This window comes from Acromyrmex echinatior, chromosome 4 (assembly GCF_024713525.1).
Source record: "Acromyrmex echinatior isolate Ae372 chromosome 4, ASM2471352v2, whole genome shotgun sequence".
NCBI lineage: Eukaryota > Metazoa > Arthropoda > Insecta > Hymenoptera > Formicidae > Acromyrmex > Acromyrmex echinatior.
Genome location: NC_141855.1, coordinates 14,273,649 through 14,294,216, shown reverse-complemented (window position 1 = coordinate 14,294,216; position 20,568 = coordinate 14,273,649). Strand labels below are relative to the sequence as shown.

The 20,568-nt window shown below is 30.2% G+C and overlaps 6 protein-coding genes and 3 long non-coding RNA genes across 25 annotated transcripts; 6 read left to right on the top strand and 3 right to left on the bottom strand.

Annotated features, from left to right (window-relative positions):
• Window positions 1-85: 85 nt before the first annotated feature.
• LOC105148389 (odorant receptor 10-like) lies at window positions 86-2,944 on the top strand. 6 transcript variants are annotated; one of them, XM_087405641.1, is made up of 7 exons: window positions 86-864; window positions 1,082-1,181; window positions 1,307-1,417; window positions 1,550-1,705; window positions 2,328-2,400; window positions 2,567-2,679; window positions 2,799-2,889. In XM_087405641.1, exons 1-6 carry the CDS (start codon window positions 86-88, stop codon window positions 2,629-2,631), a joined length of 1,284 nt encoding a protein of 427 aa, XP_087261767.1. In that variant the 3' UTR covers window positions 2,632-2,679; window positions 2,799-2,889. The 6 variants fall into 6 exon arrangements, with proteins under 6 accessions (XP_087261767.1, XP_087261769.1, XP_087261772.1 ...); XM_087405643.1 differs by lacking the exon at window positions 2,567-2,679 and having other exon boundaries at window positions 2,799-2,944; XM_087405646.1 differs by lacking the exon at window positions 2,567-2,679 and having other exon boundaries at window positions 2,328-2,413; window positions 2,799-2,817.
• LOC147910022 (uncharacterized) lies at window positions 2,634-3,368 on the bottom strand. Its single transcript, XR_015544954.1, has 2 exons — window positions 3,290-3,368; window positions 2,634-3,158 (listed from the first exon to the last, which is right to left on the bottom strand). It is a non-coding gene; the product is annotated as an uncharacterized LOC147910022 (long non-coding RNA).
• Window positions 3,165-5,955, top strand: LOC105148390 (odorant receptor 10-like). 2 transcript variants are annotated; one of them, XM_087405740.1, is made up of 5 exons: window positions 3,165-4,318; window positions 4,497-4,596; window positions 4,857-4,967; window positions 5,272-5,424; window positions 5,705-5,955. In XM_087405740.1, the coding sequence occupies exons 1-5, from the start codon at window positions 3,537-3,539 to the stop codon at window positions 5,756-5,758; spliced, it is 1,200 nt and encodes a 399-aa protein (XP_087261866.1). In that variant the 5' UTR covers window positions 3,165-3,536; the 3' UTR covers window positions 5,759-5,955. The 2 variants fall into 2 exon arrangements, with proteins under 2 accessions (XP_087261866.1, XP_087261867.1); XM_087405741.1 differs by lacking the exons at window positions 5,272-5,424; window positions 5,705-5,955 and adding an exon at window positions 5,173-5,261.
• Window positions 3,784-12,158, bottom strand: LOC147910020 (uncharacterized). Of its 3 annotated transcripts, none has more exons than XR_015544944.1 (4): window positions 12,082-12,158; window positions 5,229-5,406; window positions 3,980-4,092; window positions 3,784-3,915 (listed from the first exon to the last, which is right to left on the bottom strand). It is a non-coding gene; the product is annotated as an uncharacterized LOC147910020 (long non-coding RNA). The 3 variants fall into 3 exon arrangements; XR_015544946.1 differs by lacking the exon at window positions 12,082-12,158 and adding an exon at window positions 7,043-7,133; XR_015544945.1 differs by lacking the exon at window positions 12,082-12,158 and adding an exon at window positions 6,965-7,054.
• LOC147910021 (odorant receptor 4-like) lies at window positions 7,369-10,844 on the top strand. 3 transcript variants are annotated; one of them, XM_087405737.1, is made up of 5 exons: window positions 7,369-8,150; window positions 9,378-9,477; window positions 9,712-9,822; window positions 10,134-10,289; window positions 10,620-10,844. In XM_087405737.1, exons 1-5 carry the CDS (start codon window positions 7,369-7,371, stop codon window positions 10,671-10,673), a joined length of 1,203 nt encoding a protein of 400 aa, XP_087261863.1. In that variant the 3' UTR covers window positions 10,674-10,844. The 3 variants fall into 3 exon arrangements, with proteins under 3 accessions (XP_087261863.1, XP_087261864.1, XP_087261865.1); XM_087405738.1 differs by lacking the exon at window positions 10,620-10,844 and having other exon boundaries at window positions 10,033-10,173; XM_087405739.1 differs by lacking the exon at window positions 10,620-10,844 and having other exon boundaries at window positions 10,069-10,148.
• On the top strand, window positions 10,987-14,092 carry LOC105148392 (odorant receptor 4-like). Of its 2 annotated transcripts, none has more exons than XM_087405736.1 (5): window positions 10,987-12,420; window positions 12,629-12,728; window positions 12,968-13,078; window positions 13,377-13,532; window positions 13,867-14,092. In XM_087405736.1, exons 1-5 carry the CDS (start codon window positions 11,639-11,641, stop codon window positions 13,918-13,920), a joined length of 1,203 nt encoding a protein of 400 aa, XP_087261862.1. In that variant the 5' UTR covers window positions 10,987-11,638; the 3' UTR covers window positions 13,921-14,092. The 2 variants fall into 2 exon arrangements, with proteins under 2 accessions (XP_087261862.1, XP_011058400.1); XM_011060098.2 differs by having other exon boundaries at window positions 13,795-14,092.
• LOC147910019 (uncharacterized) lies at window positions 12,297-18,722 on the bottom strand. 3 transcript variants are annotated; one of them, XR_015544950.1, is made up of 3 exons: window positions 18,600-18,722; window positions 15,292-15,412; window positions 12,297-12,386 (listed from the first exon to the last, which is right to left on the bottom strand). It is a non-coding gene; the product is annotated as an uncharacterized LOC147910019 (long non-coding RNA). The 3 variants fall into 3 exon arrangements; XR_015544948.1 differs by lacking the exon at window positions 18,600-18,722 and adding an exon at window positions 17,993-18,080; XR_015544949.1 differs by lacking the exon at window positions 18,600-18,722 and adding an exon at window positions 17,993-18,080 and having other exon boundaries at window positions 12,311-12,386; window positions 15,317-15,412.
• On the top strand, window positions 15,063-17,798 carry LOC105148393 (4-vinylanisole receptor-like). Of its 4 annotated transcripts, none has more exons than XM_087405752.1 (6): window positions 15,063-15,338; window positions 15,672-16,245; window positions 16,492-16,591; window positions 16,977-17,087; window positions 17,230-17,385; window positions 17,443-17,798. In XM_087405752.1, the coding sequence occupies exons 2-6, from the start codon at window positions 15,713-15,715 to the stop codon at window positions 17,494-17,496; spliced, it is 954 nt and encodes a 317-aa protein (XP_087261878.1). In that variant the 5' UTR covers window positions 15,063-15,338; window positions 15,672-15,712; the 3' UTR covers window positions 17,497-17,798. The 4 variants fall into 4 exon arrangements, with proteins under 4 accessions (XP_087261878.1, XP_087261877.1, XP_087261879.1 ...); XM_087405751.1 differs by lacking the exon at window positions 15,063-15,338 and adding an exon at window positions 15,406-15,548; XM_087405753.1 differs by lacking the exon at window positions 15,063-15,338 and having other exon boundaries at window positions 15,406-15,769; window positions 16,055-16,245.
• LOC147910018 (odorant receptor 4-like) lies at window positions 18,298-20,181 on the top strand. Its single transcript, XM_087405735.1, has 5 exons — window positions 18,298-19,193; window positions 19,302-19,401; window positions 19,570-19,680; window positions 19,755-19,910; window positions 19,998-20,181. The coding sequence occupies exons 1-5, from the start codon at window positions 18,412-18,414 to the stop codon at window positions 20,049-20,051; spliced, it is 1,203 nt and encodes a 400-aa protein (XP_087261861.1). The 5' UTR covers window positions 18,298-18,411; the 3' UTR covers window positions 20,052-20,181.
• Window positions 20,182-20,568: the final 387 nt, after the last annotated feature.

Genomic DNA, 20,568 nt, shown 5'->3' with positions numbered 1-20,568 from the left:
ACAAAAGTGTTTTCGATACATGCTATACGATATCATACTATGAAGTGGAAAGACTCAATATAAGTAATTGTAGTAGTCTTTCAAGATGTTTGCCAACAAGTATTACGAACACGACATAGAGAATACTTTCGTGATAAATCGCTTTTTCTTTCGTTTATTAGGCATATGGCCATTTCCACGCACGAATTGTCTTCTTCCGGAGTTATTGGAGACGGTCGTGCTGGTCTTCGTGTGTTTCGCGTTTCTCTTCGGCGAATTAATCCCGATTATACTTTATGTATTTATGGTGCTGACAGACGTTCGTTTGAGGTTTAAAATAATGGCTAATGGAATATTCACAATAATAGAAATCATTAAATATGGTTATGCCGTGCTTTACAAGAATCAAGTGCGAAATTGTCTAGTGCTAGTTGATGAGGACTGGCGAAACGTTATCAATCTAAAGGATCGCATCTCTATGATTGACAGGGTCAGAACTAGCAAACGTCTAATTGTGATTTGCACTGTATTCGTGTACTTGACTGGCGTGTGTGCCCGAATGATCATTCCTTTGTCAGTAGGGAAAATTGTTACTCCTCAAAATGTCACTATCAGACCACTGCCGTGTGTGGCCTATCTCGTTATATTTGATGTGCAACGTAGTCCAGTTTATGAAATCGTATATTTCATACAATTTGTAGCGGGATTTATAAAGTATACGATTTTGGTGGCAACTTTTAGTTTCGTGACACTTTGCGGGATGCATTTTTGCGCGCAGTCGGACATACTTGTGACGTTAATGAACGATTTTGTGAACGAGAATCAACCGGAATATTTGGACAAGAAATTGGCCAATGTTGTGGAGCATCAAATTAGAATAAGGAAGTGAGTCTTTTCTTACGTGTAATAATCAGATCAATCACTGATTTTTTAATATAATTCTAACATATTCACACACTAGAAACTATGTCAGAGCTTAATACGCGATAATACATTCTACGCAAATGGGTAACGTGTCATCAATTATTAAAGATATATAGAATTAGCAATTAATAAATTTTGTTTAAATCAATTTTTATAATTTTCTGACAATACGTTTTAGTTTCTTACGATTGCTGCAGAGTATCACTCAGTATCCAAATTTAATAGAAATCCTGGGATCTACCGTGATGTTATGCTATGTAGGATTTTTTATTATCATGGTACGCAAAATTATTTACGTAACAATAAATTTTAAAGAAAAAATACCTTCACATAAATGTGACAAGATATATTATGTTATAGTTTCGTGTGTTCAATAAAAAATTAATAAGAATTCAATTTACAGGAATGGGAAGATCATAATGTTTTTCGTCTGAGCTTATATTTCAGTGGATTAACAATGTTCTGTTTCAACATATTTATTTATTGCTATATGGGCGAGCAAATCATTGAACAGGTATGTGTTACCGAAACATTTTTTGTTGTAATCGTGAAATATATAACAAACAACACAAAGAGGGACATTAATGGAATAGTATTCTTTTTTCGTTCACACTATTGACACTTATAATTAATTAATCAAAATTAGGGAGAAAAAATAGCATTAACAGCATGCACTTTGGAATGGCATCGTCTTCCGGATGTAAAAGCACGAGCATTGATTTTACTTATATCTATTTCCGAAAAACCATTAAGACTCAAAGCAGGAAATTTCATTGATCTTACCCTTAGAACATTTGGCAATGTAAGTGACACAGCTAATTTTTTATCCAAATTTATTTAATATAATTAATATCATAAAAATAATTCCTTTGGGAAAGAATAACTATTAATATTTAGATATATATTTATTTTAGGTTGTTAAGATGTCCGTGACGTATTTAAATCTTCTTCGAGTTGATTGAATTTTCAGAATTAATCGTAAATGTATAGATAGCAGTAAAAGAGTAGTAATAAATATTTGTAACTATAAAGTGGAAAATAAAATACTTAAATAGAATGTTTTTCTTTTTCAAATATCTTTATTCCAAATGAAACAAATTGAAAACATTTAAAAATATTTGTAATTATATCAGACTTTATTGTATAATTTTTTATTTAAAGTTATTCTTCATTCAATTTCTGATGAATGTGCATATAAAATAACATAAAATATTTATATAAAATTATATTACGAAATTCATTAAAAAATTAAGCGAGAAACGTCTATTAAATATCTGTAATATTATATGTCAAAATATAAAGGGATCGTTTTGATAATTACCGGAAAGAAATTATTTCATACTTTATGATTATTTATTCTAATGCATAGATTGTTTTATTTTTTAATATAATTAATTAATATCCCCCAATCTCTAATGTTCTAGGATTTTTTTGCTCTATCTTCTGATACTGTTAATATTTTTCTTCTATCCTATATCGGCGAACATTATAATTGCAGTAAGTTTATTAGGTATATTCATTTAATTCTATCATATTAGACTTCAATTGATGCTCGTTCTTATCATTTTTTAAACATGTAAAAATAAAAATATTGACTTACATAAGAACTGAAACCTTTAACTTGCATAAATAAAAGCAATTCCATACATATTTATTACAATAGGCAGATCAAGTAGCTTGGAGAGCAAATATACTAGAATGGTATTATTTTCCAAAGAGTACACGTAATATAGTGCGTAAAAATTTATTGTTCTTTCTTTAAAGACATTTACTGATGTAAGCAAAATATATGTATTTTTATATAAAACGTTGCGACATTTCAATAATATCGTATATATTATTCCCCGATGTTAGTAGAAATAATTTTATATAAAGATATTTATTAATTGTTTCAGGTAAATCAACAGTTTTATATTTTAATATATCTTGGACTGTTATCGATTAAACAACGATAATGATTATCGAAACAAAAATGGACTTGTTAATTATTCACAATAGAAAATGCAGTAAGTATAACTATATAGATAATAACGTGAGTTGAGGTAGTAACGATGATGTGCTGTGCAAAATAATAAATTTTTCAAGATATTGTAATATATTTATTTATAAATGTGTCTTTTGAAATAAAATAAAATGCTCTCAAAAATGTATTTAAAAAATTTGATATAATTTGAAATGTATGGTATGAGTTACTTAACTATGTAACTGGTCTCATATAAACGTAATCTTGCTATATTGATTAATTACATACATATCTGCAACAGTTAAACAAATGGAAAAGTTCTCGTAGAAACTTATTGCTTCACAGTCAATATTATGATTGTAAGTTAGAATTCACGAAGAAAGCAAGTTAAATGTAATGATTTTCTTGTAAAAGTCAACGTACGTAAACGGATAAGAATACATTTCATGGAAAATAATCCTGTCCCTAGCGAACCACTCTATCCATAAACTTTTCTGCTTCTGTTCTCTCTTCTTATGCGGATTTGAATTTTTTAAATGCGCAACCATATGCGCGAGTTGGCTTCGCTCTTCGACGACTGGTGACAATTCAGTTCGCATTCAGGTTTCGCATTACGTAAACGGATAAAATCCGAGAATATCGCAAAATATTCGTCAAAATTTACACAGAAATGCCGCAAAATAAGCATCACCAGAACGATATTTCATATATTACGCAACCAACTCGCAACATTTTGCTCGCGCTTGGCGCTTGGCCGTTCGTCAGTAAAGGAAGATCCGTATATCCAAAAGCACACAATCTTTTACTAATCTGTATATCCTACATTTTCCTCTCTAGCGACATTATACCTGGTGTCCTTTATTGGTTGATGGCAGAAACGGCGCGCGTTCGACTGCAGACGATTCCTCTTCTCCTTTATGACTTCATGTCTATCAGTCAATACGGCATTTTCATATTTCGCTATGATAAACTCAGGCGATGTTTGCAACATGTTGAGGAAGATTGGCAAAACGTTCTCAGCGCAGACGCACGGAATATTATGCTGAAATCTGCGAGAACAGGCAAACGCTTGGTCACGATCTGTGCAATCTTCATGTACAGCGGCGCCTTTACCTTTCGGACAATTCTGCCGTTGTTCCAGGGAAAGATCGTCATCGATCAGAACATCACGATAAGACACTTAGCCTGTCCGGGTTACTTCTTTTCCCTCGACGTACAAGTCAGCCCTGTTTACGAGACGGTCTTTGTAATCCAGTGTCTAACAGGATTCATTGGAGTTTCGATCGTGACATGTGCATGCGGTCTCACTGCAATTTTTGTAGTACATGCTTGCGGCCAATTGAAAATTTTAATTGGCTTAATGAGAGAACTCGTGCAGAAACAATGGCAAGAGGAACGTGAAATGGATATGAAGCTAGCTGAGATAGTCGAGCATCAAACAAGAGTGCGCAAGTAAGTTCGCAAAATTTGCGAATGTTATTAATTCATGCTCTTAATTTTAGTATTCGCTCCAATTAACTGTGCTTATTAATATTGATATTTATTAATAATGTGTTTATTAACTTTTTGTTTTCTTATTTTATTATTTATAAGCCTAAGTGTTAATTGTTACTCGGTAATTATATTTCAGTTTTTTACGGTTAGTGCAGCATACCTTGCAAGAAATATATGTGGTGGAATATCTGGTGAACACAATAACTATTTGCCTTTTAGTGTATTTTATGTTAGTGGTTCGTAAGTTGGTTAATTAATGCTAATAACGAAATAAATTAAATATTTTTATATAAAATAAAATATTTTAATGTAAAATAAAATAGAAAAGAAACCAAAATTTATTAATTTCTCATAATTAAAAATTTTGATTTGCATTCGAATTTTTGTAATAATATATTTCGGTAACAAATAGTTTTTTTAGATTTTACAGAAATTAATCATAATAATAAATTACTTAATAATAATAAAATCATACAAAACACTTATGCATTTATAGGATTGGCAAAATAGGAATATACCAACTTTATGCACTTATTGGTTATGTATTGTAAATGTGACAACTCACATGTTTCTATTTTGCTACACTGGCGAACAACTTACTGGCCAGGTAAAATTTATAGATATTAATGTAGTCTGATTTTTAAAACACAAACAATAATAATAAATTTAGCAATAACAATGTTCCATGACTAAAATAATTTATTATCAAGTTATGTGTAATTACACATTCAATTTTAATCAAATCTTGAAAGAGTTAGTACTGTGTGCTAAAAGTTTTATATCTATTTTTATAAATATATCATGAAAAAAAGAAACAGGGAACGTGTTGCAATATCCTTGAAATAGCAAATGAAATTATGATACAAACACATTTTATGGCCTTTGCTACGTGATGATAAATCCAACGATAGGCGGAAAAAGTAGCCATTGCATCCTGCGAGCTTGAATGGTATCGTCTTCCGGACAAAAAAGCGCGTAGCGTTGTATTGCTGATTATTATGTCTAACGCGCCGACCAAAATCTCTGGAAAGTTCATCGATCTCTCGCTGAAAACATTTGGTGATGTAAGTAAATTACTTGTTTCTTTGAAAGATTATTTAAATACATTGTAGCTTTTTTTAAAGTAAATCTGTTTGTGTTTTAATTATAGTATTAAATGACATCAATAGCAATATTTTATATTTACAAATTGCAATAAGATAGTTTAGAATCCTTTTTTATAAAATAAGTATCATGTCATTTACATATGTCAATTTTATTAAATGTATGCTTGTTACTTGCAATGACGGTAAATATGGTTAATTAAAAACAAATCAGAGAAGAAAACAATTGAAAATGTTTTAGGTCATGAAAACAGCGGGGACGTTTTTTAATATGCTTCGAAATGTAATCGATTGAATCATTAAATTTTAATAGTTGAAATTGTAACGTTAGTTGTTTTATACCATTATATTATGTGAATCAATTGCATATGTGATTCGAATACAAAACATATATTAAAATGTAAAAGTAAGATAAAATATCATTTAATTATACAGAGTGTTTAGTAATGATCGTAATGCGAAAACTGCAAAATGATAAAGAATTTTTCAATATTTAATTTTGTTTTATTGAATAATTCATATCTCATTAAATATTTTTATTAATACATATTATTTTATTAATAATAAGAACATAAATACTTTTACTTTTTTGACAAAATTAAAAAATAATAATTGATATTTTAACTCATACATATAAAAACTAGAACATTTAATACACGTCAAACGAAACTATTTTTTTCTGATAGGCATTATGTTGCAATTGCATGTTGCAAAGACATGAAGATAAACATGATCGTTTTCCTAGTTGGTAAAGTTTGACAAATGAATACGAATATTTTCTTTAGAATGCAATCGTCCCTTTCGACAAGCAACTTTCCTTGCAAACTCTATCACTGTACTTAGCCTCTGTTTTCCATGCAATGATTAAATTCTTATTGCGAGCAAGTTCATATTCTAACTGTGAGTTTACTTCACGATCAATTGTTATTTTCTACCATAAGTCGTGTCTCATGACGCGAATTAAAACATTAAGTAATGAAGAAAATGTTTTAGATTATTAAAAAGAGATGTATGTATCAAAGCACAATCTAATGTTTTAATTATTGTATATATTTAAGTTTCAATTATCAAAATTTTAACGTTACATATAACACATATACTGAAAAAAAATACTAAAGTTTATTAAATATTTGTTTCAATAATACTAACGAAATTTTTATTAAATGTAAACGTATATTTGATTTAAACATAATTTTTTATTTTGAGTAAATATTTATTTACTGTAAGGTATTAGGTGTTGGAATTAATTCGTAGCGTTTTTTAATGAAAGAATGTTATTTATTTCACATGAGCATTAAAAAATACATTAATGAAAGTACTTCCCATCACTTGTAAAACGCTACGAATTAATTCCAACACCTAATAATATTTCGTTAGTGTTATTGAAACAAATATTTATTAAAATTCAGCAAATTTTTTTTCAATGTATGCATTAATATTTCTAGAAACAGTGATACATATGTAGATTAATGTGATGTAAATATATCTCGTACTTAAACACCTTATTATTCTATTGTAAAATATATGTAACGTAAACATAATTTTTATGGCAAATACGATATTGTGATAGAGATAGTACCGAGCATACGAAACAGGAAAAAACAAAGTTACACGTAATAATGTTCTTGGTTACTAAGAGAAGGTTGATAAATATGCATTTCATGGAAGGCAATCTCGACCCTTGATGCGAATGATTTTATTTACAAGCCTTTCTGCTTTTCTTTCTCCTCATGCGACATTAAATCTTTAAAATGCGCAAGCATATGCGCAAGCGACGAGTTGACTTCACGGTCAGCCTTGTCCTTCAACAACTGATAGCAATCCAGTTCGTACTTAGGTTTCACATTAAGTGCACGTTACGATAAAGCTCGACAGCATCGAAGATCCATTAAAGTTCATAGAGAAATGTCGCAAAATAAGCATCATCAAAACGATATTTTGTACATTACGCAACCAACTCGTAACATTCTGCTCGCACTTGGCGCTTGGCCCTCCATCAATAAAGGAGAATCCGTACACTCGAAGGTTCACAATCTCTTGCTAATCTTTATGTCCTACACTCTCCTCTTTTGCGACCTTATACCTGGTATCCTTTACTGGTTGATGAAGGCAACAACGCGCGTTCGACTGCAGATGATCCCTCTTCTCCTTTACGACTTTATGTCCGCCAGTCAATATGGCATCTTCATATCTCGCTATGATCAACTCAAGCGATGCTTGAAGTACGTCGAGGAGGATTGGGAGAATATTCTCAGCGTGGACGCACGAAACATTATGCTGAAATCTGCGAGGACGGGGAAACGTCTGGTTACGATCTGCGCATTTTTCATGTACAGTGGCGTCATTACCTTCCGAGGAATCTTACCATTGATCCAGGGAAAGATCGTCATTGATCAGAATGTCACAATAAGACGCTTTGCCTGTCCGGGTTACTACTTTTCCCTCGACGTACAAGTCAGCCCTGTTTACGAGACGGTCTTTGTAATCCAGTGTCTAACAGGATTCATTGGAGTTTCGATCGTGACATGTGCATGCGGTCTCACTGCAATTTTTGTAGTACATGCTTGCGGCCAATTGAAAATTTTAATTGGCTTAATGAGAGAACTCGTACAGAAAGAATGGCAAGAAGAATGTGAAACAAATAAGAAGCTAGCTGAAATTGTGGAGCATCAAATAAGAGTGCGCAAGTAAGGCAGCAACTTTGCTAACGTTGTTCATAGTTTAGCATTTATGGTAAGTCGGGGGAACATGCCATGCCAGGCAAGATGCTATTTAATAATAATTTCCATGTTTATGCATAGATGGTATTAGTGATATTCTCAGTTTATTCATTTGTAAGCCAGGGATGATACGACTAGAACTCGCTGTTCATATTTATTTTTAAAAATTATGAATTTATCAAGGTAAGTTGATAAAGTTCTCTTCTAATCATATTTTACACTATTTAAAATTTATATTAATCTTTTGTAGACTTTATTTCACAAATATGCAATGGATTATTTAGCACACATGGATATTATTTAGCATCAGTAAATTTTTTTATCAACAAGAGTAAATTTTATTATATGTTAAGTGATTATATTATCAATAGCACGTAGTTGATATAGTCTATACTATATTTTCTAGTCGTATTGAGTAAGATGCCACAAGGGGCAAGTTGCTTTAAAAACAAAAAATAACAAAAAATAACTTTATCTTCAAACAGTTTTCAAGAAGCAAATTTATTACATTTCAATTAACATTGAAAATGACGATTATTATGCAATTGGTAAACTTTATTATGATGATAAAGTCTAGATATGAGTGAGTAAAGACTGATTATTACAAAAAATGTAACAGATGACTCAAAGAAGATCCAAGGGGATGAAGACTGTTTACAGTTTGTAAGAAATAATTATTTTCTATTATTAGAAACTATTCTTTATTGTTGAGAATAATAATTAATAGAATTTTTAATATTTATATATTATATATTATGTTTTATTTAATGAAAACGTTGGAGAATTTTATTACAGATCTTGTAACATCTTACCTAATAGGTTGAGTAAGATGCTACTTAGAAAGATTTTTATTTTTTTATTGTGAAAAATTCTTACAAGATATTATTTAATTATTTCTGTAATTAAACAGCAATAAATAAGACCAATCAAACTTTTTATTGATTTTATTTCCCTTTATATATTGAGAATGATTGAAAAAATATCTCGATCCAAAGAGTTAACTATGGCATTTTCCTCCGATTTATCTTATACTAATAAACATATGCTTATTATATGTTAATAATAATATTTATTGACAATATTATGCTTGGTAAACATTTTTATCTTTCTATTCTCTCACATTTTATTGATATTTATTTATTTTTTTATTAGTTTAAGAAGCGTTAATAGTCATCATCGATAATTACATTTCAGTTTTTTACGATTAGTACAACATACCTTACAGGAAATATATATGCTGGAAATTGTAATAAATACAACAACAATCTGTTTGTTAGTGTTTTTTATGTTAATGGTTCGTAAGTTTGCCAATTAATTTTAATAACAGAACAAATTAAATATTTATTAAAATAAAAAAATTTTTTAAATAAAAATTCGATAATTATATATTCACAATTTAGAATGTTTTACTTGAATTTTCATAATAATGTATATTTTGTTGGCAAAATATAGTTATTTCAGATTTTATAGTTCATCATTAATAATTCAATAATAATATGATTATCATATAAAACACTTATATTTGTAGGACTGGCAAACTAGAAATATAGGAATTCTATGCTCTTATTTGATAGGCATTATAAATGTGATTATTCACATGTTTCTATTTTGTTATATTGGTGAACAGCTTACCGGCCAAGTAAGTCTCACAAATATTAATGTGTCCATTTTTTGAAACACAAGTAATAATAATGAAAATAGCAATAATATGTTCCATAATTACAAAAATTTATTTTTATATTATTTACAATTAAAACTGCAAATTCAATTTTACTTAAATCCTGAAAGAGTTGCTATTGCATGTTAAAATAAGTTTTATAAATATCTTCATGACTATATCGTGAAAAAGAAATACAGGGAACGTGTTGCAATATCTTTGAAATAGCAAATGAAATTATGATACAAACATATTTTGTGGTCATTGCTACGCGATGATAAATTCAACGATAGGCGGAAAAGGTAGCTATTACATCTTGCATGCTCGAGTGGTATCGTCTTCCGGACAGAAAAGCGCGTAGCGTTGTATTGTTGATTATTATGTCTAATATGCCGACAAAGATCTCTGCTGGACAGTTCATCGATCTCTCGCTCAAAACATTTGGTAATGTAAGTAAAAATTAACTTTAAATTAATTCTATTTATATATTTATATATTTCATAAAAGATTGTCTGAATATATTGAAATTTTACATAAAATATACTTAATAAAAATTATATTGCTATTTGTCTTTTTATATTATAGTAGCGTTAAACGATATAAATATTAACATTTTAAATCCATAAATAATAATTAGATAATTTAGATGGAATCTTTTTTGATAAAATAAATATCGTGTTGTTTATATAAGTTAACTTATTAAATATATGCTTGATATTTGCAATTATGGTAAATATGATTAATTGAAAACAAATTACAGAAAAACATAATTGTTTTAGGTCATGAAAACAGCTGGAACATATTTTAATATGCTCCGAAGTGTAATCGATTGAATCATTAAATTCTAGTTAAAATTGTAATGAAATTATAATGATTAGTTGAAATTATAATTAATTGTTCGTTCCATCATATCGTATAAATCTATTGGTTGAGTAAAATACAAAATCATATTACAATCTAAATGTGTAATATAAAATATTATTTAAATATATATATTTAATTATATTTCAATGAACAATTCATATAATTTTATACATTTACTAATGTGTCCATCATGTACATTTATTTGTACTGAGAATTTTACTTATTTTCCTCGTAAACTTTATTGCTGTAGTATCCCTGTTACTGATAATTATTATCAATCATTAAAATTCCTTTTCAATTTCTGCCGCTTATTATGCTATATCTATTTCGAAACTGTATTTTATTTAATTTGTTGCTATATTTAATATACATTTTTAAATATTTTCCGTACTCTATATTATAAGTCTATTCTATTATAAATCTACAATTATGATAATGGTTGATAATAATTATTATCAATTGTTAATGTAGATTAATATGATGTAAATATGTATCACATATACTTTACAATTTTATTATCCTATAGAATATGAAATGTAGAAATGCGTCATACAGAAATCATTTTTGTGCCAAATATGATATTGTGACTAAAATAATGCCAAGTCTATGAAATGGGAAGAAGAATAATATCTGATAACTTTCTTAGTTGCTACAGTAAAGGAAAGTTAACGGATAAAATATATTTTATGGCAAGTAATCTCGACCCTTGCAAACGACTCCATTTACAAGCTTTTTTGCTTTTATTCTCTCTTCTCATGCGCCATTTAAATCTTTAAAATGCGCAAGCATATGCGCGAGCGACGACTTGACTTCGCAGTCAGCGTCGTCCTTCGACAGTCGGTGGCGTTCAGTTAGCGCGCAGGCATTATATTAAGTGCACGTTACGTGGCTAAAGCTCGAAAGTATAACTGTAGAATATTCGAAATCTAAAGAAATGCCGCGAAATGAACATTATCAAAACGATATTTTGTATGTCATGCAACCAATTCGCAACTTGTTACTCGCGCTCGGCGCTTGGCCCTCCATCAGAAAAGAAAGATCTGTATACCAGAAGACTTACAATCTTTTGCTAATTTGTATATCTTACACTCTTCTCTTTTGCGACTTTGTGCCCAGTATCCTTTATTGGTTTATAGAGGCAACGTCGCGCATTCGACTGCAAATGATCCCTTTTCTCTTCTATGATTTTATGTCCGTTAGTCAATATGGCATCTTTATATCTCGCTATAATCAACTCAAGCAGTGTTTGATGCACGTTGAGGAGGATTGGGAGAACGTTCTCAATGCGGACGCACGAAACATTATGCTAAAATCCGCGAGAATAGGGAAACGCCTGATTACGATCTGTGGAATTTTCATGTATAGTGCTGTCATTACCTTCCGAACAATCCTACCGTTGTTCCAGGGAAAGATTATCACCGATCAGAACATCACGATAAGACACTTCTCCTGTCCGAGTTACTTCTTTTCCCTCGATGTGCAAGTCACTCCTATTTACGAGACGATCTTTATAATCCAGTTTGTAATAGGATTCATTCCAGTTTCGATTGTGACAAGTGCATGCGGCCTTACGGCGATTTTTGTGGAACATGCTTGCGGCCAATTGAAAATCTTGATCAGTTTGATGACAGCACTCGTACAGAAACAATGGCAAAAGGAACATGAAGTGAATACAAAGCTAGCTGAAATAGTGAATCATCAAATGAGAGTGAGAAAGTAAGCCCACAATTTACTAATATATTCACGCTCATAATATAGTACTTGTACGTTTTATTAACGTGTGCTTATTATAATAATATTTATTAACAATGTCACGGTAAATATTATTAGCTTTTTATTCTTTCACATTTGATTGATATTTACTTTCTTCTATTAAATCAAATTAATTGTTATTATCGATAATGCATTATCGATTGCATTTCAGTTTTTTACGATTGGTACAACATACCTTGCAAGAAGTATATATATTGGAAATTGCAGTGAACACGGCGTCACTTTGTATTTTAGTATATTTTATGTTAGTGGTTCGTAAGTCAATTAATTTTAATAACGAAATAAATCAAATATTTTGGCATATTGCAAAATGAAAAATGGGAAAAAAAAATTTGATAATTATTCACAATTTAGAATTTTCTTATCTGAACTTGAACTTGAAATTCTTATAAAAATGTATGTTTTGTTAACAAACAGTCATTTCAGATTTTACGGTTGATCAGTAATAATTTAACAATAATATAGTTACATGACACACTTATATTTGCAGGACTGGGAAAGTAGAAATATAGCAACTGTATGCACTTATTGCATAAGCATTACAAATGTGATAATTCACACGTTTCTATTTTGTTACACCGGTGAACAGCTTACCAGTCAGGTGAGTTTCACGGAAATTAACGTGTTCAGTTTTTAGAACAGAAGTAGTAATAATGAAAATAACAATAATAACATTTTATAATTAAAATAATTTACTTTCAAATTATTTGTAATTAAAATTGTATGCAATTTTACATATAAATCTTGAGTTACTACGTGTAAAATGAATTATACATATAAATATCTTTATAAATATTATATATCGTAAAAGAAATATATGGAACGTGTTGCAATATTTTTGAAATAGCAAATAAAAATTTGATAAAAACAAATTTTTTTATGTAATAATCCAACGATAGGCAGAAAAGGTAGCCATTGCTTCTTGCGAGCTTGAGTGGTTTCGTCTTCCGAACAAAAAAGCGCGTAGCGTCATATTACTGATTCGTATGTCTAACGCGCCATCAAAGATCTCCGCTGGTATATTTGTTGATCTCTCGCTCAAGACATTTGGTAATGTAAGTAAAATATCTTTAAATTAATTTTATTATTCTTACAAGACTGTCTAAATATTTTATATTCATAATGCAAACTTCATAAAGCATATAAGTCATTTGTCTTAATTATATTTAAATGATATCAATGTTGTGTTTTCTACTCATTAATAGCAATAGATAATTAAGATAAAATCATTTTTTATAAAATAAGTATCATGTTATTTATATGTCAATTTTATGTCAATTATATGTCAATTTATATGCCAATTTTTTTTTAACATAGCTTGTTATTTACAACATTAAATATGATTAATTGAAAATAAATTAGAGGAGAAAGCAACTGAAAATGTTTTAGATCATGAAAACAGCTGGGACATATTTTAATATGATTCGAAATGTAATCGATTGAATTATAAATTTTAAAATTATAACTACGTTAACTGTGCTCGATATCATCATATGAATCAATCAATTGTATATACATGAATATAAAATCGAACACAAAATCATATTGCAACATAATACAAAATGTTATTTAAATGTATGTATTTAGTTATATTTCATTAAAAAAATCACAAATATTATGTAAGGCAGTCATTAATACGTACTTTTATTTGTACTAAGAATAAAATTACATACCTGTTACTTTTTCCGTAAGATTAAAGAATTGACATTAACTAATTGATATATTAGCTGAATCATACAAATCAAAATATTTAATATGTACAAAAACTAAAATTATTTCCTCCTTATTAGCATTACGTTGCTATAGCAAGTTACAAAGACATCAAGATAAACATAATCTTTTTCCTAGTTAGTACGAAGTCCGATAAATGAGTAAAGATAAAGTTTTCTTAGAAAACGCTTGTCCCTCTCAACAAGCAACTTTCCTCATAAATTCTATTGTTATAGTCCCTGCTTTCTACGTATCGTTTAAATTCTTAACGCAAACACATGCAAGATCTGGTTGTAAGTTTGCTTCGCGATTTAATTGTCTTTGATTATCAATCGTAATTCATGAATTGAAACATCAAAGTCCGTATTCAGAATACACTTTTATCAATAAATATATATAACGTAAATATATTCTAAATAGGCATTAACATTCTTATAAGCACATTACAAATATGCTTAAAGAGTAAACATTTTAAATTACAAAACTAGCTATATGTTTTAATATGCTAAAGTAAATAATCCAGTACTTTAATTAAATATTTCGATTCTAATTTTAATGCTATGTATATGTAAATGTGCGTTTTGAGAAATAGTGACATGTATCAAATATAAATTAATGTAATGTAGATATATATGTAATATACAATGAAAAAAAAAATTTTAATTGTAAAGAAATATTTCTTTGCTCGTATTCAAAAAAATTATCTCTCTGGATCAATAACAATTTCTTTGAAAATAGGATATTATATAATATTTTATTGTACAATATCTTATTTTTAAAAAAATTTTCATTGATGCAAAAAAATAATTTTTTTAATACGAGCAAAGAAATATTTCTTTGAAATTAAGATTTTTTTTTCATTGTATATATTTTACCATTTGATTATTATCTTGCGTATATTTCTGCAAATACGATTGAGACAATACCAAGTTTATGAAAGAGGAAGAAATGGAGTTATATATAATAACATTTCCGGTTATTATAGTTAGGGAAGGTTGATGGTAAAAAGTACAATTTATAGAAAGTAATTCTCCTCGACCCTTAGTGACTTCTAAACTTTATTCATTTCGTGCTTACTTGAGAATTCTGAGCGCATGTCATTACCTATGCTCAGAACGCAAGCGCGTACCAAGTTATTCTCTGACTGGAAGGTAGCATGCTGTGATTAGTGATGAAAGAAGACCTTTCTGGTCGTTTCCGCGCGTTGTACTATGTTTGGTACGACCTAAAATCATAACGTCATAAAATCGCTCTTATAAACAAATACGATATAATCACATTAGAAATGTATTCAAATGAAAATTATGTGAACGACATAAAATACACTATACAACTAAATCGCGTTATTTGCCGTCTATTAGGTATCTGGCCAGAAACAGAATCTTCATTTCTTGAACATTTAAAAAGAATCTCGCTAATATCAGGCTGCTACTTTCTCCTCGGTTGCGAACTAATTCCGACAATTTTGTACATAATATTTGTAGAAAAACGAACCCGCATCAGATTGAAACTTATTTCGTCTGTAATGTTCACGATACTGGCGGTCCTCAAGTACAGCAGTTTGGTGCTTAGTAAAAATCAAGTAAGAAACTGTCTAGCGCGAATGAAGGACGATTGGCGAAATGTCATAAGTACTAGTGCTCGTAATTCCATGATTCATAAAGCCATGACTGCAAGACGTTTGCTCATTCTGTGCAGCATATTCATGTACATATCTGGCTTATATTTTCGTACAATCGTGCCGTTAAGCAAGGGAAAAACGATCACCAATCAGAACGTCACAATCAGGCATTTGCCATGCCCGAGTTATTTTGTTCTATTTAACGGGCAAATCAGTCCAGCGTACGAAATAATGTTCTTTATACAGTTCTTCTCCGGATTCATCAAGTATACCATCACGGTGGTGATTTGCAGCCTAGCCGCTCTCTTCGTTATGCATACATGTGGGCAACTTGAGATACTGATGACGTTAATAAATAGCTTGATAAACGAAACAGAAGAAAAGAATTTGGATAAAAAGCTGGCCTTCACCGTGGAACATCAGATAAAGATGCGAAAGTAAGTCTTATCTCATATCACTTACACTTTTATATCTGTATCTACTTTTACATTCTTTTTATTTGTATCAAGATGATCATATGTTAAATAAAACACATCCGTTAAATAGAACAAAATAATTGAATTTCACATAAAGTTAATACACATTAACGTGTTGTGTCATTTTTGCTTTGTTTCTAAGTTCTTTTTTTTAATATAGCAGGTTAAAAGATTTTCTAATGAAAATTTGTACGCGTCCCTTTGTAGTTTCTTACGATTGGTGCAAAGTACTTTGCAATATACGAGCTTATTAGAAGTGATGGGATGTACGATAATTGTGTGTCTTCTAGGACACGATGTCATCACGGTGCGTCTAAATAATTATGCAGTGATAACAGTTCGCATAATTTAAAACATAGACTCTATTTTATTATATTCGAAACATGTTATTCCGCGCGCGCGGTGTGTGTGTGTGTGTGTGCGTGTGTGTGTGTGTATGCGAGATAAATAAATATATCGATCTAAAGATTATGTGTTTTGCGGGTTTCCTCCGTGTCCAGATTCATTCTTTATTGGGATGCCACGTTTCCAGAACCATGCAATCTACTTCATCAGGGCAAGTTGATACTTATCACGAAACGTTGGTATTTCAAAAATGGACCTCCAAGACACGGAGGACACCCGTGAAATACATAATCTTTATATAGAAAGCACCCGTGGAAGCATCAACAGAATAATTATCGATCTTGCAGGAATGGGAAGATCAAAATGTTATATCTATGTGTTCCTATCTTATTCTGCTCACATCAATTGGATTCAATATTTATATCTTTTGTTTTATCGGTGAACAACTTTCCATAGAGGTATCGTATTATATAATCCGTATAACGTATTTAATAAGTGATTTAATAAGTATTTAATTAGTAATTTAAGGCTGAAAATATATCGGATATTTTTCTTTTTCATTTTTATTTTATACCATGTAACTTATTTTACTAAAATTAGGGAGAGAAATTAGCATTAACAGTATGTACAATGGCTTGGTACCGTCTTCCGAATGCAAAAGCACGAGCACTGATATTAGTTATAGTCACGTCGATTGTCCCGGCAAAACTAAAAGCCGGAAAATTCTTCGATTTGTCCATCAGAACTTTTGGTGATGTAAGTAACGGGTTTACTTGTAAAAAATGCTGAATGAAAATGTGTACTATATTCCAGGTTGTTAAAACGGCTGTGACATATCTTAATTTTATTCGAAAAATGATGGAATAATAACCCTTTATATAAAAATGTTTGATTGTATTTTTATGTAGACATAGAGACATATTAACATCATTTAATTATTAGTAGAAATATTAATATAAAGATAAAAGTGTACAACTAAAAAATACAAAATGTAAATTTTCACTTATTCAAACATTTACTCGAAAAAATAAGATATTTTGCGAAATATAAATCTCAATTTAAATATGCTTCGCTCATACATTGATGTATCATTATGTATAGATTTGATCATTTTTACTTCCTGTTTGAGCTAGAGATCATTTAAATAAATGTATAAAACTATTACAAAATTTTTATTTGATTATCTTATTGTTAATCCAAAAAAGAAGAACAAGTAATGCAATAGTGAGATAAACAATATACCAGATTTCTTTCAATTTCTTTCAATTTCTATTTGATCTTTATAACCTACTAATAAACTATTTGACAATATATAATTAACTAAGAAGAGAAATTTGCATTAATATGATTTTTTACATTATACCTCTTGTAATCATTTATAATTGTTGTCCGAACGCTTACATTTTTTACTTTTTATCCTCCATGACAAAATATTTTATTGAACACGAAATGATGAACGTACTGTTAAAAGATCAATAGAATCTGTAGTTTTCCTTTGTGTGCTCGCTATTTTTTCTCGCTATTTTCTCGTGTGCCTTCTAAAGTCACTAGACTTCCCTTCACGGTAAATGCTTCCTCGAATGTCCCCAACAATAACTTTTACAACTTTTCCGTGATTTACAAGAGGGAAAAAAGATTGTGGGTAACAATCGCTGTACCCTCACTTCTTCCGCTCTCGCAAGCGAAGACGCAAGCGCATCGCCATTTGCATTTTTCACTTCATGACGGTACGTCCGATCAGTTCTTCGTCAACGACGTCAAGATCAAGTAGATTCTCAAGTTATGAATGTGAATATTCTTCATCGTGATGATGTCAGACGCACTGTGAATGTTACGCGTGGTGTCCTAAACCTAATCGGCTTATGGCCGTTGCCTGGCAATTCGTCTACTCTTAGAATTATTCAGACAAAGATGCTCAGGATTCTGTCTCAGGTCCTTCTCTACTTTATTATTGTGCCGGGTGTACTTACGATGTTCCTCAAGGAATCAAATGCGCGTCGGCGCATCAAGATGATAGCTCCTATATGCAGCTGCTCGATGGCGGTGCTAAAACATACGTTGATGATTTATCGAAGTAATCGAATCAAAGATTGCATCGAGCACATTGATAAAGATTGGAATAAAGCGAGCCTGATAGGAGACCGCAGAATCATGATGAGCAATTCGAAAATCGGACGCAGCCTTGCGATCTTCTGCGTAGCCTTCGTATACGGCAGCGGATTCTCGTACCGCACAATCGTGCCATTATCTCGCGGAATCATCGTCACACCGCAAAACGTGACAATCAGACCGATGGGATTCGATGGTTATTATGTATTCGTCGATCCACAGAAGACGCCAGCTTACGAGATTATCTTTTCACTCCAATTTGTCTCCGGGTTTGTGCATTGTTCGGCAACCAGCGGAGCTTCTAGTTTGGCAATTCTTCTGGTATTGCATGCCTGTGGTCAATTAAAAATTCTCATCACTAGAATAGAGGATCTCACGCAGGCTAAGTACTTCTCTGATAAATATGCCAACGGGAAATTGGCAGCTGTCGTGAGGCAGCATATTAGAATAAAGAGGTAACTTTATTACACCAATGATATTGTGTGCGAGAAAATTCCATAATTATTATTTTATAAATATAAAAAAATTATTAAGAATAAGATATTATTATTAATGCCATATAGTTTTCTAAGCAAGGTAGAAGAAATTTTGCAATATATATGTTTGGTGGAAGTAGTCGGGTGCACGTTCCTTTTGTGTCTTCTTGGATATTATATAATAATGGTACACGAAAAAATTATAAGTTTAATATAACTAATATATACATATTTTTTTATATTAATATAATTTTATTATAATTTTATTATAATTTTTATATTATTAATATAATTTAAATATATTTTTATATTACAGAAAGATAATTAATAGAAACTATTTTTTTATGTTTTACAGGAGTGGGAAAATAACAATGCAGTATCTATGCTAACGTATACTATACTTCTTTTAACATTTATTTTTAATATCTTCATATTATGTTACATCGGTGAGCTTCTCACGGATCAGGTATCAATCGATAATTGTTAATTTATCAGATTGGTAAGACTCACACTGATATCTATTATATTATCGTATTGTAGAGCACAAAGATGTACATCACTTTTTGTACTTTCGACTGGTATCGAATTCCACACAAAACTGCTCGCGGTCTCGTTTTGATAATCGCGATGTCTAGTATTCCTAGTAAAATTACTGCGGGAAAATTTATGGATCTATCTTTAAATAGTTTCGGTGCTGTAAGTGCACTTTAAATATTTTATTAGAATGCTATAATTTTCTAATTACTGCAAACATAAACCATTACTAATTACATATTATTTTAGATTATGCGAACATCTGTGGCATATCTGAATATATTACGCACAACCAATATTTAAAATAGTAGTTTATTAGATAAAAAAGAATTGAATTTCATATGTAAAAAAATTTAGGTTTCAAATCTATTGATTTCAGCTAAATGTAAATAAGTAAATAGTATCATTAGTATCATAAATTAATGAAAGCATTTTCTGAATCTTTTATTATTATATTCCTCTGTGTTGAAAATGGAATGTATAATTTTTATACATTTACGTATATACACTTTTGTATTTATGTTATTATTACATCGCGTTTACAATTTACTAAACGTACTTTTATATCAGACTCTTTACTGTGAGAGTAATGTATGTATAGAATATTATAATATTTATTTGTACTTACATGACATTCTATTGACGCACACAATATTATGCAGCACATAAAACGACACTTGACCTTACTCTTTCACATTCGTGAGTTTAAATTTTACAATGTCATGCGTCACATGGCGAACCTTCTCTTTACCCGTCAACATTGCGTTTATTCGATAATTTTGTCAACCCCTTTCATGTAGCCCTATCATTATGCGCAGAC

Excerpts from the sequence above, each read along its gene's own strand:
- LOC105148389 (XM_087405641.1), top strand. The coding sequence starts at position 86 with ATGTTTGCCAACAAGTATTACGAACACGACATAGAGAATACTTTCGTG. Across the intron at positions 1,706-2,327 it reads CCCTTAGAACATTTGGCAAT|GATTTTTTTGCTCTATCTTC; the intron begins GTAAGTGACACA and ends CTAATGTTCTAG. Across the intron at positions 2,401-2,566 it reads CGGCGAACATTATAATTGCA|GCAGATCAAGTAGCTTGGAG; the intron begins GTAAGTTTATTA and ends TTATTACAATAG.
- LOC105148390 (XM_087405740.1), top strand. The coding sequence starts at position 3,537 with ATGCCGCAAAATAAGCATCACCAGAACGATATTTCATATATTACGCAA. Across the intron at positions 4,319-4,496 it reads CATCAAACAAGAGTGCGCAA|TTTTTTACGGTTAGTGCAGC; the intron begins GTAAGTTCGCAA and ends ATTATATTTCAG. Across the intron at positions 4,597-4,856 it reads TAGTGTATTTTATGTTAGTG|GATTGGCAAAATAGGAATAT; the intron begins GTTCGTAAGTTG and ends ATGCATTTATAG.
- LOC147910021 (XM_087405737.1), top strand. The coding sequence starts at position 7,369 with ATGTCGCAAAATAAGCATCATCAAAACGATATTTTGTACATTACGCAA. Across the intron at positions 9,478-9,711 it reads TAGTGTTTTTTATGTTAATG|GACTGGCAAACTAGAAATAT; the intron begins GTTCGTAAGTTT and ends TTATATTTGTAG. Across the intron at positions 9,823-10,133 it reads GTGAACAGCTTACCGGCCAA|GCGGAAAAGGTAGCTATTAC; the intron begins GTAAGTCTCACA and ends ATTCAACGATAG.
- LOC105148392 (XM_087405736.1), top strand. The coding sequence starts at position 11,639 with ATGCCGCGAAATGAACATTATCAAAACGATATTTTGTATGTCATGCAA. Across the intron at positions 12,729-12,967 it reads TAGTATATTTTATGTTAGTG|GACTGGGAAAGTAGAAATAT; the intron begins GTTCGTAAGTCA and ends TTATATTTGCAG. Across the intron at positions 13,079-13,376 it reads GTGAACAGCTTACCAGTCAG|GCAGAAAAGGTAGCCATTGC; the intron begins GTGAGTTTCACG and ends ATCCAACGATAG.
- LOC105148393 (XM_087405750.1), top strand. The coding sequence starts at position 15,473 with ATGTATTCAAATGAAAATTATGTGAACGACATAAAATACACTATACAA. Across the intron at positions 16,592-16,976 it reads TAGGACACGATGTCATCACG|GAATGGGAAGATCAAAATGT; the intron begins GTGCGTCTAAAT and ends TCGATCTTGCAG. Across the intron at positions 17,386-17,442 it reads CCATCAGAACTTTTGGTGAT|GTTGTTAAAACGGCTGTGAC; the intron begins GTAAGTAACGGG and ends ACTATATTCCAG.
- LOC147910018 (XM_087405735.1), top strand. The coding sequence starts at position 18,412 with ATGAATGTGAATATTCTTCATCGTGATGATGTCAGACGCACTGTGAAT. Across the intron at positions 19,681-19,754 it reads GTGAGCTTCTCACGGATCAG|AGCACAAAGATGTACATCAC; the intron begins GTATCAATCGAT and ends ATCGTATTGTAG. Across the intron at positions 19,911-19,997 it reads CTTTAAATAGTTTCGGTGCT|ATTATGCGAACATCTGTGGC; the intron begins GTAAGTGCACTT and ends ATATTATTTTAG.